Consider the following 18,345-nt stretch of genomic DNA (forward strand, 5'->3'; position numbering starts at 1 on the left):
GGAAATGGCGCTGTAGCTCAAGTGGTAGAGCGCTCGCCTTGAGCTGAAGAGCTGAGGGACAGCGCCCAGCCCAGAGTTCAAGCCCCACAGCCGACAAAAAAAAAAAAGAAAAAAAGAAATACTTTAGCATTTCAATTACTTTTCCTTAACTTGATGTGCTTTTTGCTTGGGGAAAAAAAAAATCACTTATTTTTAACCTAAAATCTTACCATTTCTCTCCTTCTTTCTTCTTCTCTTTCAGCCTCTTTCTCATATTCTCTGGTTTTCTTCCTTTCTCTGATTTCCCAATTCTTAAGGCGCTAAAATAGAAATTTTCAAAGCATTAAAAAACTTTTACATAAAGGATTCTTAAAAAAAAAAGCATACTTACTAATATACACCAAGCTTTTATTTATTTTTGTTCAGTTGTAGGACTTGAACTCTGGGCCTGGGTACTGTCCTTGAGATCTTCAGCTCAAGGCAAGACCCTAGAAGTCTCACAGCTGGGAGCCGGTGGCTCATGCCTGTAGTCCTAACTACTCAGAAGAGGCTGAGATCTGAGTATCACAGTTCAAAAACAGCCTGGGCAGGAAAGTCCATGAGACTCTTATCTCCAATAAACCACTAGAAAACTGGAAGTGGCGCTGTGGCTCAAGTGGTAGAGAGCTTCGCCTTGAACTGAAGAGCGCAGGGACAGCACCCAAGCCGAGAATCCAAGCCCCACGACCCACCAAAAAAAAAGTCTCACAGACTTTCCTGCCTGGCTTTGAACTGCAATCCTCAGAACTCAGCCTCCTGAGTAGCTAGGATTACAGGTGTGAGCCACCAGCACCCAGCTACACCAAGCTTTAAGATTAAAAATTTTTCTCAATTTACCTCTTGATAAGCAGCTTCTTTCTCTCGAAGTTTTCTTTCAAGCTTTCTTCGTTCATATACATCTTCTTCATCCTCTTCTCGGTCTCTTTTCTTGTCTTTCTCTCTTTCCCGTTCCCGTTCTCTTTCTCGTTCTCTCTCTCTCTCCCGTTCTCGTTCTCGCTCTCTTTCTCGCTCTCTCTCTCGTTCTCGCTCTCGTTCCCTTTCTCGGTCTCTGCTCTTTTCTCTAAAATATTTTTAAAACTGTCAGTCTACTTTCAGTTTTAAGGAGCAAGGGAAAGGACAACAAATATTATAAAATAATGTACAAACTCACAAAACAGATAAATTAATCACAAAGCTTAAAATTGTTGCTGAGAATACAGCTCATCAGTAGAGTACTTGTGTGATATATAACAGGCCTTGGGCACACGGATGGAAAAAAAGTGAACAAATGCAGTCATTCATTATATTCAATGTGCATTCTGTAAGGGGAAAAATGATGGAGGGGTGACATTGATCAAGATGCTCCTAACTGGAACTGAAACCTCTTTGCAGAAGAGGTTAACAAATAAAAATAGTTAATAAATAAAAGGACCTGTGTTCAGTACCCTCACTGAAAAAGAAACAAAAATGAATTCTGGTTTGCAATCTCACCATTTGGAAGGCTAGGGGGAACAGCCTAAAACCCTGTCTCACAAATATCTTTCCCCACACCCAAACAATGTCACTTTCACCAACATTACCTAGGCATTAAGAAAAATCAAATAAACAAAAAAGCCATGCCGTAAGGTTCTTGGTATCAGAAACAAGCTGCTATAAGCCTTACCTTGATCGACTTCGATCCTTATTTCGATCTGAGCTCCTTTCCCGATCCCGGTCCCGATCTCTTTCTCGATCCCGATCTCGGTCTCTTTCCTTTGTTCGGTCACGGTCCCTATCCCGTTCTCGTTCCCGCTCCCGTTCCTTCTCCTTTTCTCGTTCACGTTCTCTTTCCCTTTCTCGTTCCCGTTCTCGCCTTTCTCGTTCCCTTTCACGCTCCCTCTCTCTTTCTCTCCGTTCTTTCTCAATTTCCTGTCTTTCTTTTTCCTTTTTGCCTTTCTCTTCTTCCAGTTTCTAGAAACCAATAAAAGCACTTTTAGAGTTAACTCTGTGTAGCTCCAGTATTCAGACCTTTCCCGGCGCAATGCCCAACATTAGGAACAAAAACATGAAAATCCATGGTACTTCAATACATTGTGGCTTTACTTGCACATTAAGCTGAAGCAATCACAAGACTAGATTCGTGCAAAACCATATACTCTACACAGACCAGGAATCCAATCTTGGATGCTGGGAGATGCTGTCAAGCGTGGCTGGCCACTCAAATGACAATGCAATAATTAACCAGGAAGAACGTGGTGGCTCATAGCAATTTCTAGAAAGACAATCACTTAGCTAAAACAGAATTCTGCCCATTATACATATGTAAGTCAGTGAGACTACTAATAGTAATCATAACTCTAGACTTCCCATTTTCTAAAAGTTACTAGACAATGGTTTTAGAGTCAAGTCGCTGGATGCACAACCTTCTGTAGTCTGGTTTTCCCACCCTCCAAAAGAAACCTAAGTTAAACCCAGTTGAGATCTCCCTTCTTATTATGGAAATATTCACTCCCACCAATACAAGATGGACAGCCCACCAAATACAAAAACTCTAAATATCATTCACTTCAAGCAAAATATACACAATTATATTTTCACTTAAAATATTTATATATTATACCCATGCCTGTAAGACAATGAAAATATATTTACAATGATAAATCCATCCTTGGAAGGAATGATTGTGTATGAACTTACAGATGCTGTGCTAGGACATGGATCGCCAACACTGGATTAACCTTGCCTACAAGCTATGTTTCTGGGAGGAAGAGCAAGTACATGGTTCACAAATAAACCAAATGCAAAGTCAAACCAAGTTTGTCCCCTGAAAGTTTACCAGTGTACCACAAGGTTTCTACACAAACTCAGAAGAAAACAAAAATAATTTTTTTTAAATCCAAACAGGGAAAAGAAAACAAACACATTTATTCCTGAGGTTTCATATTTAGTTTCACTGAAATAAAATTTTTAAACTGCAACAATAAAATGTGCATTTCTGTTTTCTCAGTCATGTAAAGCATTTAAAACAACTTTAAAAAGAAGTCTTACCTGTTTGATACTTTTCTCTTGCTCATGGGTCAGAGAACTGATAGAGGATTATGAAAGGAAAGCTAATGTATGAATCATCAATATATTCAGCTGCTATGCTAATCTAAATCAAAGTAGAGTGCAGGCAGAGCCAATACTGAATACATTGAAATTAGAAAGGGAAGAAATAAGAAATGGTAGAAAGACAGAAACTGAGAGTATTAAAGGAGAAAAATCTCATTTGTGAAACAGTTCCGTAATATTAATATTGTAAAGTGAGGCTAGACCATTTAAAACTTACCTCAATGTCATATACTTAGAAAGAAATTTGTTTTTCTGAGATAACAAATACTTACAGATTATTTAAGCTGTTCCAATTTAATTTCTTTTGTACATTTCCCTAATTTATTCTTGCTTAGTCAATATGCTACTTTTCTCTTATGTAAAAGTATTTGTTTAAAAACCTATTTCAAAAGTTTAGCTGTTCTAAGTAAATGAAACTGAATGCCTAGTTCATACTAAATGCCTTTTTTATATATATATATATTTTTTTTTTTTGGGGGGGGGGGTCCGTTCATGGGGCCTGAACTCTGGGATTGGGCACTGTCCCTCAGCTCTTCAGCTCAAGGCTAGCGCTCTACCACTTGAGCCACAGCACCACTTCCGGCTTTTTTCTTTTTGCTTATGTGGTGCTGAGGAATCGAACCCAGGGCCTTAGGCATGCAAGGCAAGTGCTCTACCACTGAGCCACCTTCCCAGCCCATACTAAATACTTTTCTGGAAGGACATTATATATGCTATATATGTATGTTCAAGCAACTATGTACGTAAAATATGTTTTCTTTTTTAAAGAAAGACTTGAGAAAGAAGAAATGAGGTACGTAAAATAATGAGAAAGTGATGAAAAGGAAAAGGACAGATTTTAAAAAATCGTAAATCTTACCTTCTTCTCTCTTCAGACTCATCCGTGCTGTAAATGGACGCCCCCTGCCACGCTGATACCCTGACAGTCTATGGTTATTTAATAAACTCATACCAAAACATGCAAAGGTTCACTGAGCTCATATGTCATTACTGGAGTTTCAAATATCCCCTTTAACCATACCACCCAATCAATGAGAACTATTTTTATTTTCTTATTGTTTTAAAAACACATTTTCGAAATTTAAAACATTCCCTCCAATGAAATAATACTAAGGCAGTGATGTGCCTGATTCATAGAATTCTGAAGCAGTAACTTCTGAATTGCTTTTTAAAAATATGATTCCCTCACTAATTACCAATAAGTTTAACAAATAAATCAAAACAAAAAGGGGGTAAACCACACACACAACTGTATACCATTTTTAAGCTTACTCAGACCTGAATTTGAGTACTGAATTTAAGAAGTATTGCTCTACAATGACTTTCCACAAACTACTGTGTTAACTCTCAAAAATTTGAAAGTTACATCTGTATTTTTAGACACTTAATTCCTGAAAAGGCATTGTGCATATGAGCTTTGGCTAGACATTCGAACAATTTGTGTTCAGCAGAACTGATTTATTAACTGTCTCCTTGGGATTTTGAAAGCAATGAGAAAATAAAATATAAAAGATACAATAAAGAGAAAGTGAACACAATATTTCACAGAGTTAAAGGTTTCTCAGTCCATAAGTAAGAACCAGTTACAGCTTATTACCTCTAATACCAAAATAACATTTTCATGCAGTGTTTGCATTTCACCATCCGTAAGCATCAACTTCAACACCAGCAAACATTCACAGATGCACTGTCATTGAGAGAAGCTTTAAATAGGCAAAACTCGTGAGTGGGATTTACTACATATACAAACCCATTTCCAAGCCAGTTACCCCTTTGCATATTTTTCTGAGGGGGCATCCATAAATATAATAAAAAAACAGAAGCTCATACTTACATCCTATTCCTTGTTACTTTCCAAGCTGAGAGTTTCATCTTGCATTAGTCACCATATGATCTCTATCATAATGGTGGGGGGTCAATGAATAGATTAGCTTTATGGGAATTTACAGTTCTTCCATGCATCTACTAATTTGGTAAGTCTGGTAATCACTAACCTATGTTTTAAAATCTCCCCCACTCAACCTAAATCTCTACAATCTTAAATTTTAATCTCAGCTCTACAGAAAAGGTTTTCCTAAGATTAAATTAAATAACTGCCCCCAGAAGTATACTACACTACCACTGTTATTTCCGGTCCCTGTAATCCAGTTTAACTCTGACTTTGATGTTTATGTTGAAATCTAATAATTACTTTGTTCATATTAAAGTGAGATGACTACATAGTTTTAACTGAAGAAATTAAAGAGTATGTCAATGACCACTTTAATATGGTATTGGTCTTCTGTATGTTTCTACCTAAATATTAAACCTATTAAAATCATATAAAAATCATATTCTAATGTAAGGTTGATTTTCTTGTCTGTTTGCTTTGGGTTCTGTAAAAAGTCTAGATTGGTATAAAGTGAAAAACAAGAATACTACCTTATGTGTATCTCTGAATTTGCTGATCTCACGAGATATCAGGTCTCTTTTGTCTTCTTCCATTTCTATAGCATTTATATCCTCCTAAAAGACAAGGGAAATGTAAGGTAATGAATGAATCAATATCAATGAATAAATCTACATCAATATAAAAGGTTAGAAATTTTGTAAGGATTGTGTAAATATGACTATGTTAAAAAACTGACGGTACTGAAGTAATAAAATATCAGACAGACAAGAAGCAAAAATAATCTGTCAATTAAACAGTACACATGGGTAGTGTCAAAGCCTACGATTTAAACGAACCTTAGTGATGAGTGGATAAGGGATCAGTGGGGCCACTGGAAATCTGCGGAAAATCTGCGGAAAAATCCACAAAGATTTTTTTTAAAAAACAGCTGTGCAGTTCAGTGTCCTATATATTTATAATGTAAGCAATACAGTATTTGTGATATTTTAAATTGAAATTGATAAATAACTTCATTTAAGGAAAGAAAGCTACATAGAAGCCAAGGATAAAATAAACAGCCAAAGCCTGCTAGCTTCCTTCTAAGTCTATTATCATTAGATTGGATTCTTTGTCTAGTCACATTTCCTTTCTTAAAAGTTTGTCTGGAGCATTAAAGCTCTCTTGCCCACTCCTATGCAATGGAGTGTATTCTCACTTTATTCTTTCTTTACTTCTTGGTTTGTTTCTGCCTCCATTGTTGGGATCAACCCAAACTAAGGCCTTGCATAAAAACGCTGTTAACCCGTTCAATTACATTACTACTCATTATTTATGAAATAAGGGAAAGGAAAAAAATTTCCCTCAGCCTTTGATCTCCATTTCTGAGGATTTTCATGTCATGTAAACTCATTAAATAAACTAGTTATTTTTTTTTAAAAAAAGATTTCAGCCAGGCACCGGTGGCTCACACTTTATTTTATCCTAGCTACTCAGGAAGCTGAGAGCTGAGGATTGCAGTTCAAAGCCAGCCCTAGCAGGAAAATCCCAGGCTTTTTTTTTTTTTTTTTTTTTTTTTTTTTTTGTGGGTCTTGAACTCTGGTCCTGGGCACTATCCCTCAGCTCTTCAGATCGAGGTGAGCACTCTATGGCTTGAGCCACAGGGCCACTTCCAGTTTTCTAGTAGTTTATTGAAGATAAGAGTCTCACAGACATTCCTGCCAGAGCTGGCTTTGAACCTCAATCCTCAGATCTCAGCCTCCTGAGTAGCTAGGATTACAGGCGGGAGCCAGCAGTACCTGGCAAGTCCCAGACTCTTATCTCCAATTAACTACCCAAAAACCAAAAGCGCTGCTGTGGCTCAAGTGGTAGAGCACTAGCCTTGGGCTGAAGAGCCCAAGAGATAGCGCCCAGGGTCCAGAGTTCAAGCCCATGACTGATCAAAATAAAAAAGAAAGAAAGAAAGAAAAAGATTTCATTACCTTCAAAATCTCTATCAATAAAAAAATTCTCTCCCTTCAACAACACTGAATAAATATGCAGCCAACTGCCACTGGCTTACACCTAAATATAATCCTAGCTACTCAGAAGGCTAAGATCTAAGGATTTTTATTCAAAGTTAGTTTGGGCAAGACAGTGCATCAGACTCTCCTCTCCAATTAAACAAAACCTGGGAGTGCAGATGTGACTAAAGTGGTAGAGCACTAGCCTTGAGATCAGGGGAAGCACATGGGCACTGAGTTCGTGCCCCAGGACCAACATACATACACAGACACACACACTGCTGCGTGCACGCATGCACACACGCACAAACGCACACACACACACTAAATTTTATTTGGTGCAAGTGCCAACTGTGATAAAAATTTTAAAAAGCTGAGTAATAATAAGATCAAGAACTGGTTATCAGACACACAGACACACACAGACACACACACACAGACACACACACACACACACACAGACACACAGACACACAGACACAGACACACAGACACAGACACACACACAGACACACACACACACACACACACACACACACACACACACACACACACACACACACACACACACACACACACACGGGCAAAAAGAAAATCTGCAATGTCTAAAAAGGGCACCAATATCCAAGATAATATGAACTATCACTACTTATTGGAAACTGATCCTAATACATACATTTATAGTACTTTTTCATAGCATATGTAATCTATACATATAAAATACTTTGTAGTTTTTCCTAAGTTTTATCTAAAGTGCTGAGTAAAAAAAACCTCTCAAAAACTATGTTTTTAAAGTGACATAAAAAAATAAAGTATAGAAATGAGTGTTAGAACACATACGTCCTCCTTCTTTTCCTTCTTCTTCTTTCTGGGATGAGAGTCAGATTCCTGCGAAGGGGCATTTAGCTCACTGGAGTATTCACGTATTAAAACTTCAATGGCCCCTTTAATCATTTGATCTCGTCTCTTTGTTTCTTCATCTAAGGCTTCTTCATCATCATTAGTGGCAGTTTCTGGCCTGGCATTCTTAAAAACCAAGACAAGTTAGGGGGAAGAAAAATCAAACAAAAATATGAAAACCCTTTATTTTTTTTTGCCTGTCATGGTGCTTGAATTCAGGGCCTCGTCATTGTTCCAGAGCTTCTTTTGCTCAAGACTAGCACTCTACCACTTGAGCCACAGTGCCATTTCTGGCTTTTTCTGGTACTGAGGAATTGAACCCAGGGCTTCACGCATGCTAGGCAAGCACTCTACCACTAAGCCACATTCCCAGCCCCTGAAAATCTTACTAAAGTAAGAGGTAACAACACACATATTTCTTCAAAATACTTCCATATTCTTATTAAATGCAGTTGGTTTTGCTGATACCTACATTCCATCAAGTTAATAAAAGCAAGAAAAGGGGGGGTGGGGGGGGAGGCTGGGAAGGGATGTGAAGGGTAAACAAAGGAGGAGGCTGCAATGCTTGCTAAGAAATATACACATTAACCTCCCCATGTAATTGTAACCCCTCTGTACAGTGTGTTCACAAAAAAATAAAAAAATAAAATAAAATAAAATAAAATAAATAAAAGCAAGAAAAGGTCAAACAAAAAACACTGGAGCCGGGCGCTGGTGGCTCACGCCTGTAATCCTAGCTACTCAGGAGGCTGAGATCTGAGGATCACGGTTCAAAGCCAGCCCGGGCAGGAGAGACCGTGAGACTCCTATCTCCAATAAACCACCAGAAAACCGGAAGTGGCGCTGTAGCTCAAGTGGTAGAGCACTCGCCTTGAGCTGAAGAGCTGAGGGACAGCGCCCAGGCCCAGAGTTCAAGCCCCACGACTGACCAAAAAAAAAAAAAAAAAACTGGATAGCTATACACACCAAAACACTAGCATCCAGAATGGTTAGGGACTAAAATGGTTTCTTTTGTACCCTCTGCTTATATAATATCTATAATTCAGGAAATAGCATCTGTACCCTAAAGAGGAATCAACTCTTAAATACTACACATCTGCCAGGTGCAGGTGGCTCACCCCTGTAATCCTAGATACTCGGGAGGCTGAGATCTGAGGATCGTGATTCAAAGCCAGCCCAGGCAGGAAAGTCTGTGAGACTCTCATCTCTGATTAACCACCAGAAAACTGGAAATGGCGAAATGGTACGGTAGCTCACATGGTAGAGCACTTGCCTTGAGCTGAAGAGCTAAGGGACAGCAACCAGGCCGAGTTCAAGCCCCATGACTGACAAAACAAAACCAACAAAAAAAACTACTGGGCTAGGAAGGTGCTCAGTGATGGAGTGCTTGTCTAGCATGCATGAGGCTCTGGGTTCGATTCCTCAGCACCACATAAGCAGAAAAAGCCAGAAGTGGCACTGTGGCTCAAGTGGTAGAGCGCTAGCCTTGAGCTGAAGAGCTCAGGGACAGCACCCAGGCCCAGAGTTCAGGCCCTACAACTGGCAAAAAAACAAAAACAAAACAATAAAACAAAAAGCTACGTCTTTTCTTATTCATACATGTCATAAAAACAAAACTAAGCACACTTCATGTGACACTTCTCAAAATACATGACTACTTATTACTTTATTAATGACTTGAGATATAAATTGTCTATTAGCTATTGCCTCTATTGGAAAAAAAAAATTATTGTCTTCAAATGTGTTACTATTGCTCTGGTAGTAGTGTCATTTTCCTTAAAAATACAACCAGAAAGCTGGGCACCGGTGGCTCATGCCTGTAATCCTAACTACTCAGGAGGCTGAGATCTGAGGATATTGTTCAAAGCCAGCCCAGGCAAGAAAGTCCCTGAGACTCTTATTTCTAAATAACCATCCGAAAAAGCACAAGTGGCATTGTGGCTCAATTGCTAGAGTGCTCACCTTGAGCTGAAGAGTTGAGGACAGTGCCCAGGCCCAGAGTTCAAGCCCCACGACTGACAAAAAAGAACAACAACAACAAAAAAAACTGAATTATATAATAATCTCAAAACTCTTGAGATTGTTTTGGGGCTAGAAATGTAGCTCAGTGGTAGAGTGCTTGCCTCTCATGCATGAAGACCTGGATCCATTCCTCAGCACCACATAAACAGAAAAAGCAGGAAGTGGTGCAGTAGCTCAAATGGTACAGTGCTAGCCTTGAGCACAGAGAGGCTCAGGAACAGTGCCCAGGCCCAGAGTTCAAGCCCTCCGACTGACATAAATAAATAAATAAATAAATAAATAAATAAATAAATAAATAAATAAATAAATAAATAAATAAATAAATAAATAAGGCTGGCAAAGTGGCTCAGTGGTAGAGTGCTTGCCTTGCATGCATGAAGCCCTGGGTTCGATTCCTTAGCACCACGTAAGCAGAAAAGGCCAGAAGTGGCACTGTGTCTGAAGTGGTAGAGCACTAGCCTTCAGCTGAAGAGCTGAGCTGAGGGACAGCACCCAAGCCCAGAGTTCAGGCCTCCTGACTGACAAAAAAAAAAAAAAAAAAAAAACTTTGGATAGTTTCAAGCTATTCTCAACTTTTCTCCACTCAAAATATGGAAAAGGACAAAAACATGAAAAAGCAACATTAAACAACAATACATACACAAAATCTTTTCTGTAATTTATAACTGTGTATTCACATAACTCCTAAAATACTTATTAACTTACATAGCATGTTAGGATGCATATAGGAACCATGCTCCTAACCAGGAGCTGCCATTGGCTCATGCCTGTAATCCTAGCTACTCAGGAGGCTGAGATCTGAGGATGGTGGTTCAAAGCCAGCCCGGGCAAGAAAGTCCGTGAAACTCTAATCTCCAATAAACCACCAGAAAACCGGAAGTGGCACTGTAGCTCAGGCCCAGAGTTCAAGCCCCACGACTGACCTTAAAAAAAAAAAAAAGAACCATGCTCCTTTATAGAAGTACCCAGCTCTTCACCACAATGCTGGCAACTCTACTGAAGGTGAGTTTCATGTCTTGTGATTTCTGTTAACAAAAGACTCCCAATGACTTCAGCAGCATTTGTAAAGTTGTTTTCAATGAATAATTATTCATCAAGCCTTCATTTCTTAATAATTCGCTGAGCAAATTCTTAGTCAATGTACTTTGATACTGTTTAAGGGCATAAAATTAACTTTTTTTTTTTTTTTTTTGGCTGGTCCTGGGCCTTGAACTCTCGGCCTGGGAAATGTACCTGGATTCCTTTTGCTCAAGGGTAGCACTCTACCATTTAAGCCACAGTGCCACTTCCACTTCCAGCTTCTTCTGTGATTAACTGGACATGAGAGTCTCACGTAGTTTCCTGCCCGGGCTGGCTTCAAACCAAGATCCTCAGATCTCAACCTCCTGAGTAGCTAGGATTACAGGCGTAAGTCACCAGGATCAAGCAAAATTAACGATTTTATAAAGAACTTTACTCTCAAGGATTTGCTAACATAGAGCAAGAAAGGAATTATGATGCAGATAACATCAACAAAGGGCATTATATATGATAAAACTACACATTCTAATAAAAGTTTCTTACTTTCTTAAACCTGCCTCTTCATCCAATCTTTTTTTTTTTTTTTTTTGAGGGGGGGGTTCCGGTCGTGGAGTCTGAACTCTAGGCCTGGGCACTGTCCCTCAGCTCTTCAGCTCAAGGCTAGCACTCTACCACTTGAGCCACAGCGCCACTTCTGGCTTTTTTCTTTTTGCTTATGTGGTGCTGAGGAATCGAACCCAGGGCCTCATGCATGCAAGGCAAGTGCTCTACCACTGAGCCACCTTCCCAGCCCTCATCCAATCTTCTAGTAGCCCACTTCCTATTTGGCATCTTAAAGATGCTTTACACAGTATTATAATTAAACTATTGACATTATTTATCAACAATGTAGTGAATGCAGATTTACAGTAAAAAGTTCCTTTTTTAACTTAAAATGGATAACATTTAGTAGCAAAAATTTAATTTATATATGTCATTAAAAGCCCCTCAGTTCTATACCACACTTCTCTAAAGGTCTTATATGAAAACAGAACTCCCAATTTGGTGGTCTAGAAGTACAGAATCTTGTCTTGAAGCACACAATGGTTCAATCTCCTTGGTTCTTTTTGGCTTTTGGATCTCAGCCTGTCAAATGCTAAAACTATAGGCACGTGTCACCACACCCACTTAAACTGTTTTTTGTTTTTTTTGCCAGTCTTTGGACTTAAACTCAGGGCCTAGGCACTGTTCCTGATCTTCATTTGCTCAAAGTTAGTACTCTACCACTTGAGCCACAGCACCACTTTTGGCTATTCCTGTTTATGTGGTACCGAGGAATCAAATGTAGGGCTTCATGCCTGCTAGGCAAGCACTCTACTACTAAGCCATATTCCCAGCCCAAACTGTTATCTTTTGAAAACCAATACTGGCACTTGAAAGTCAGGGTTTTACACTCTTGCTTAGCTTTTTTTTTTTTTTTTGGGGTCCGGTCGTGGGGCCTGAGTTCTGGGCCTGGCCCCTATCCCTCAGCTCTTCAGCTCAAGGCTAGCGCTCTACCACTTGAGCGAGCCACAGTGCCACTTCTGGCTTTTTGCTTATGTGGTGCTGAGGAATCAAACCCAGGGCCTCAGGCATTCAAGGCAAGCGCTATACCACTGAGCCACCTTCCCAGCCCCATTGCTTAGCTTTCTGGCTTCTTGCTAGTTACTAGAGCTAGGAGTCTCTCAGATTTGTCTGCCCAGCCAGGCTTTCGATTACAATTCTCAAATAGTCATCTGAGTAACTATACTTACAGGTATAAACAACTAATACACGGATCCAGTTTAAAAAAAAAATTGCTAGGGAGTTAAGATAAAAAAAACTGACCCACACATTCACTAGAGCAAGGAAAATCTGAATAATCTTGGTGCATACAACTGTCTTCCTATTTTTTTTAATAATATGAAAACAGTATGATTTGCTGAACAAATATAACTTATACTCCAAAGAAATTGTATTTTTATTATTTCCTTACACATATGGGCAAGGATAAGACTATCAGGTGAGCAACACAACTCCAACTCTTACTAAATGAATGTTTGCTCCATTACTTTAGGGAATTTAGGAAAGGCATTTTCCTTTGTAATTTGGAGGCACATAAGATGAAAGAGTCAACTTATTGCTCTTTCTATTTAAAATAAAGGATATGGAAAAGGGAGCGATGTAGGAACTAGAAGACAAACAATATATACTATTGATTGATATACATCAATAAAAATCCTGTGTTTATGGAAAGACATGTAAGAGGGTACATGAAGGCCACATGAGTGAAAGGGACAAACGCAAATCTGTGACAGAATTTCAAAAGGAAGCTTTGATGAGCAAGAAGGATCTGTCAGCTAAAAACAAAGAAAGTTTGTAGAGTATGACAACAGGTAAATGGAACAGGCAGGGAAAAGGAAAGTTGGAAAGGTTAAAAAAAAAAAAAAAAATCAAGCAATCCTAAATGTCATGCTAAATAAAAACATAGGCTTGGGTCTGGGAAGGTAGCTCAGTGGCAGAACGGTAGAATCCTTGTCTTGCATGCATGAGGCCCTGGGTTTGATTCCTCAGCACCACATAAACAGAAAAGGCTGGAAGTGGTGCTGTGGCTTATGGGGTAGAGCGCTAGCCTTGAGCTAAAGAGGTGTGTGTGTACACATATATATATGTGTGTGTGTGTGTAGATACATATATATATATATATATATATATGTACACACAGACAGGCTTTATTAAAAAAGACACCCACAGCATTAAAAATAGGTTATAAAGGGCTGGGAAGGTGGCTCAGTGGTAGAGTGCTTGCCTTGCATGCATGAGGCCCTGGGTTCGATTCCTCAGCACCACATAAGCAAAAAGCCGGAAGTGACGCTGTGGCTCAGGTGGTAGAGTGCTAGCCTTGAGCTGAAGAGCTGAGGGACAGCGCCCAGGCCCAGAGTTCAGGCCCCACGACCGGACCCCAAAAAAAAAAAAAAAAAAAAAAATAGGTTATAAAAAGCAGTACACTGATATAATTATATTTCTACTTCAGAAATATAGGCAGTTAAGTAGGGCACTGGTGGCTCACGCCTATAATCCTAGCTACTTAGGAGAATGAGATCTAAGGATCCTAGGTTGAAGCCAGCATGGGCAGCAAAGTCCATGAGTCTCTTACCTCCAATTAACTACCTGAGAACTGAAAGTGGAGCTGTGGCTCAAAGTGGTAGAGCACTAGTTCTGAGAAAAAAAGCTAAAGGAAACTCCATGACCAACAAAAAAGAAATACAAATACAGGCAATAAGGTAAAGCCCAAACACACAAAAAAAAGAGTGCATTACTAAAAATCCAAGGACAGAACTAAGTAAGGGAGGAAAAACTGTTTGTAAAACAATATAATACAATCTTATCTTTATGAAATAAGGAAACAAATTCACATAACATTATTCTAAAACTATATTCAGCCACACAAAATTCTCTAGTATATGACAAAAAAGGCATGGTTATAGTGATGAGTATAATGGTATTTAAATTCCTCTTTATACTTTGCTCCACTTTGTCAGTTGATTTTTCTTTTCTAAGCAAAGAATATATAAGGCTTTTACAAATGGAATGAGACAAGAAAGTTATTTCTATCTTGAGAGATAACAAAAACTTGATTAGAGCAAAGGCTATTATGGTTTGTTTTCCTTGGGAGGAGGTTTGGTCAGGTTAAGATGCCAAAAAGGAAACAGGAAGGGAAAGTCAGGCAACACACAGTGTAGTTAGGTTTAAGCTTTGTTTTTGTTTGAGATGAGGTGATAAATACATTAGAACACAACACAGTGCACAAAGATTTCCTTTACTTATAGTTTTACTTATGATAGTCTGGACTTAAAAAACAAATAAAAAGATGTTGGTGTCTCATGCCTATAATCCCAACTACTCAGGAAGCTGAAATTTGAGGACTGAGGTTTGAAGCCAGCCCAAGCAGGGAAGTGAGAGAATCTCATCTCCATTTAACAACCAAAAAAGCTGGAAGTGAAGCTATAGCTCAAGTGGTAGAGTGCTAGCCTTGGGCTAAAAAGTTCAGGGATAGTATCCAGGCCTTGACTTCAAGGCCCAGAACCAGCATATAAAAATAAAAAACCCAGATAGTTTAATAAAATTACTCAAGTGTAGTTAAGACTTATTTTCATTCATCTTAAAGTCTCTGTAAGTTTAAAAGAAAGGGAAACTAATAAAGATTTTGTAGGTTGAAATGCATTTAGTACTTACTTACAAAGCTGCCTTAATGAATTAGCTCAGTTTGGAATAGTCTGTACCAGTGTTTTCTCTGGCAAGTTAACCTTGTCCAGCCTCCCTTACTACCTTCATCCCAACCTGGAACAAGCAAATCAACAGTCATCCACCCACTGTGGGTAGATAGTAAACACTTAAAAGTAACTACAAACAATAAAATACTTTTCTGCATTTAAGTCATAAGCATATATTATGATGCTGATGACCTTGTGAATTCCCAAGTTAGATTAACTTATAATGGAAGCATTTACGTTCAAATAGCTCAGCTGGCCTAGAAATTTAACACTATCGAAAACATACCCCAAAGCATAAAGATGGAAGCACAGCTCAGGTGGTATAGAGCCAATCAATGAACACAAGTGTTGGATACCAAGCTTAAGTCCCAGGCTTGAACAACAACAACAAAAACACATACCCCATTTGAAGCTTTCTTCTTTGCTTTCCATTCATCCAGCTGTGCCTTGGTCTTTGCATCAACTTTTACAAGTAGTTTCTTCTCCCCAATCTGCAGGTCATGCAATAATCTAAGTGCCCGGAGGGTAGATTCAGGCTCTTTATATTCACAGAATCCAAAGGCTAGCAATAGATGTAAAGAAGTAGTAAAATATTAATGCAATTATGAATTGTTTTCTATTCTGGGAAAGAAAAATCATTAAAGACAAAATAGGACATGTGGAACTTGTAAGTTATTACATTATGCCTGTCCTTTCATAATCATTTACTTTTAGTACCTTAAACAACTAAGAGAAAAAATTAAATCCAAGTGAAAGGAAAAAGATTCAAATCAAGCAAAGCTACTTATCAGAACATCTGATAAAAGATTAGCAAGCAACCAATTCTGTAACATAAAATTATGACTTATTTTATAAATCATCCTACTCATACTTCCTAATGTAGTCACAAACAGCTCGGATGATCTATGAGAGGTTAAAACTTTAGAAATACAGAACTTTTCTCTTAAGTAGTGTTATTTTTCTATAATTTTAATTAGCCAATCTCACTTTCTTTTTGAGTCAGAGTTTTGCTGTGTAGCCAGGCTTGGTCTTGAACTTGCAATCTTCCTGCCTCAGCTTCCTGAGTGCTAGAATTATAAGCATGTATCATAATGTCTGGCATCAATCCTACAATTAATGTGAATTAAATCAAAGAAAGAAAGGAATAAAGATCCAGTTAAGACACTGGTAGCACACATCCATAGTCTTAGCTAGCTGAAAGCCAGCATAGGAAGAAAAGTCTGAGAGACTGTCTCCAATTAAAAATGCAAGAATACTGGAGGTGAGGTTCAAGTGGTAGAGCACCAGCTATGAGTGAAAAACCTGAGCTAACATTCAAGGCCCTGATACACACACACACACACACACACGCACGCACGCACGCACACGCACACGCACACACACCAACTTAATTTAGTACTCTAAGTGATTTCTAAAACAATTTCCAATTAAAAGTAACCAGATACAGAAACGGTGAGACAAAGATGAACCAATTCAGCAGTGATATTCACCAAACACTACACAATTTGGAAATCAACTACACAATTTGGGGGAGGGGAGATAGGAGGGAAAAAAACTGGGTGACACTGTTCAAAAGGAAATGTTCTCATTACCTGACTTATGTGACTGTAACTCACCTGTATATCACCTTTACAATTAAAAAAAATAGCCAAACTTTCTTTGAAGAAATGATAGAAGCCGGGCGCTGGTGGCTCACGCCTGTAATCCTAGCTACTCAGGAGGCTGAGATCTGAGGATCGCGGTTCAATACCAGCCCGGGCAGGAGAGACCGTGAGACTCCTATCTCCAATAAACCACCAGAAAACCGGAAGTGGCGCTGTAGCTCAAGTGGTAGTGCTTGCCTTGAGCTGAAGAGCTGAGGGACAGCGCCCAGGCCCAGAGTTCAAGCCCCATGACCGACAAAAAAAAAAAAAAAGAAATGATAGAATCTAAACCTGAGGTAGAAGTAACAATAAATAAACATCTTGTCATATCAGATGTTAAAAACCAAAATAGGTGCTCCTACTATAAGTATAAAAGGTAGTTTACTCTCAAGAGTAACAGGCAAATCAACTATACAACTTGCGGATGGGGACAGGAGGAAAACACTGGGAAAGAATGAGAAATAAGAAAAGGTGAGACTTTGGCTGGGAAGGTGGCTCAGTGGTAGAGCGCTTGCCTTGTATGCCTGAGGCCCTGGGTTCCATTCCTCAGCACCACATAAGCAAAAAGAAAAAAGCCGGAGTGGTACTGTGGCTCAGGTGGTAGAGTGCTAGCCTTGAGCTGAAGAGCTGAGGGACAGTGCCCAAGCCCAGAGTTCAGGCCCCACGACCGGACCCAAAAAAAAAAAAAAAAAAGAAAAGGGGAGACTTTGTCCAAAAAGAAATGTACTCATTATCTGACTTAAGTAACTGTAACCTCTCAGAACATTGTATTTGTAATAATAAAAAGTGATTTGTAGGGGCTGGGAAGGTGGCTCAGTGGTAGAGCTCTTGCCTTGCATGCCTGAGGCCCTGGGTTCGATTCCTCAGCACCACATAAGCAAAAAAAGAAAAAAGCCGGAAGTGGGGCTGTGGCTCAAGTGGTAGAGCGCTAGCTTTGAGCTGAAGAGCTGAGGGACAGCACCCAGGCCCAGAGTTCAGGCCCCACGACCGGACCCAAAAAAAAAAAAAAAAAAAAAAAAAAAAAAGTGATTTGTAAAAGGGGGGAGGGGCTGGGAAGGTAGCTCAGTGGTAGAATGCTCACCTAGCATGCACTGAGGCCTTGGTTCAATTCCTCAGCACCACATAAACAGAAAAAGCTAGAAGTGGTGCTGTGGCTCTAGTGGTAGAGTGCTAGCCTTGTGCAAAAGCACCTCAGGGACAGTGTCCAGGCCCTGAGTTCAAGCCCAGGACTGGAACAAAAAAACCCAAAAAAAACAAAAAGTAACATGCTATCTGATCATCTTTTTTTCTTTTTTTTTTTGGTTGGTCATGGGGCTTGAACTCTGGGATTGGGTGCTGTCCCTGAGTTTTTTGGGTTTTTTTTGTCAGTCGTGGGGCTTGAATTCTGGGCCTGGGCGTTGTCCCTTAGCTCTTCAGCTCAAGGCAAGCACTCTACCACTTGAGCTACAGCGCCACTTCCGGTTTTCTGGTGGTTTTATTGGAGATAGGAGTCTCACGGTCTCTCCTGCCCGGGCTGGCTTTGAACCGAGATC

The 18,345-nt window shown here is 39.4% G+C and overlaps 1 protein-coding gene across 1 annotated transcript in view; it reads right to left on the reverse strand.

Annotated features, from left to right (window-relative positions):
- Rbm25 (RNA binding motif protein 25) overlaps positions 1–18,345 on the reverse strand; it is a 56,747-nt gene that overhangs the window by 22,003 nt on the left and 16,399 nt on the right. The window contains exons 6-12 of the mRNA XM_070030857.1: positions 15,572–15,732; positions 7,798–7,983; positions 5,815–5,868; positions 5,509–5,592; positions 1,661–1,947; positions 856–1,078; positions 210–299 (exon numbers count right to left, since the gene is read on the reverse strand). Coding sequence (XP_069886958.1) covers positions 210–299; positions 856–1,078; positions 1,661–1,947; positions 5,509–5,592; positions 5,815–5,868; positions 7,798–7,983; positions 15,572–15,732 — 1,085 coding nt within the window. The remainder of the gene's footprint in view (positions 1–209; positions 300–855; positions 1,079–1,660; positions 1,948–5,508; positions 5,593–5,814; positions 5,869–7,797; positions 7,984–15,571; positions 15,733–18,345) is intronic.

Source organism: Dipodomys merriami, unplaced genomic scaffold (assembly GCF_024711535.1).
Source record: "Dipodomys merriami isolate MVZ:Mamm:240054 unplaced genomic scaffold, mDipMer1.0.p SCAF_1, whole genome shotgun sequence".
Lineage (NCBI taxonomy): Eukaryota > Metazoa > Chordata > Mammalia > Rodentia > Heteromyidae > Dipodomys > Dipodomys merriami.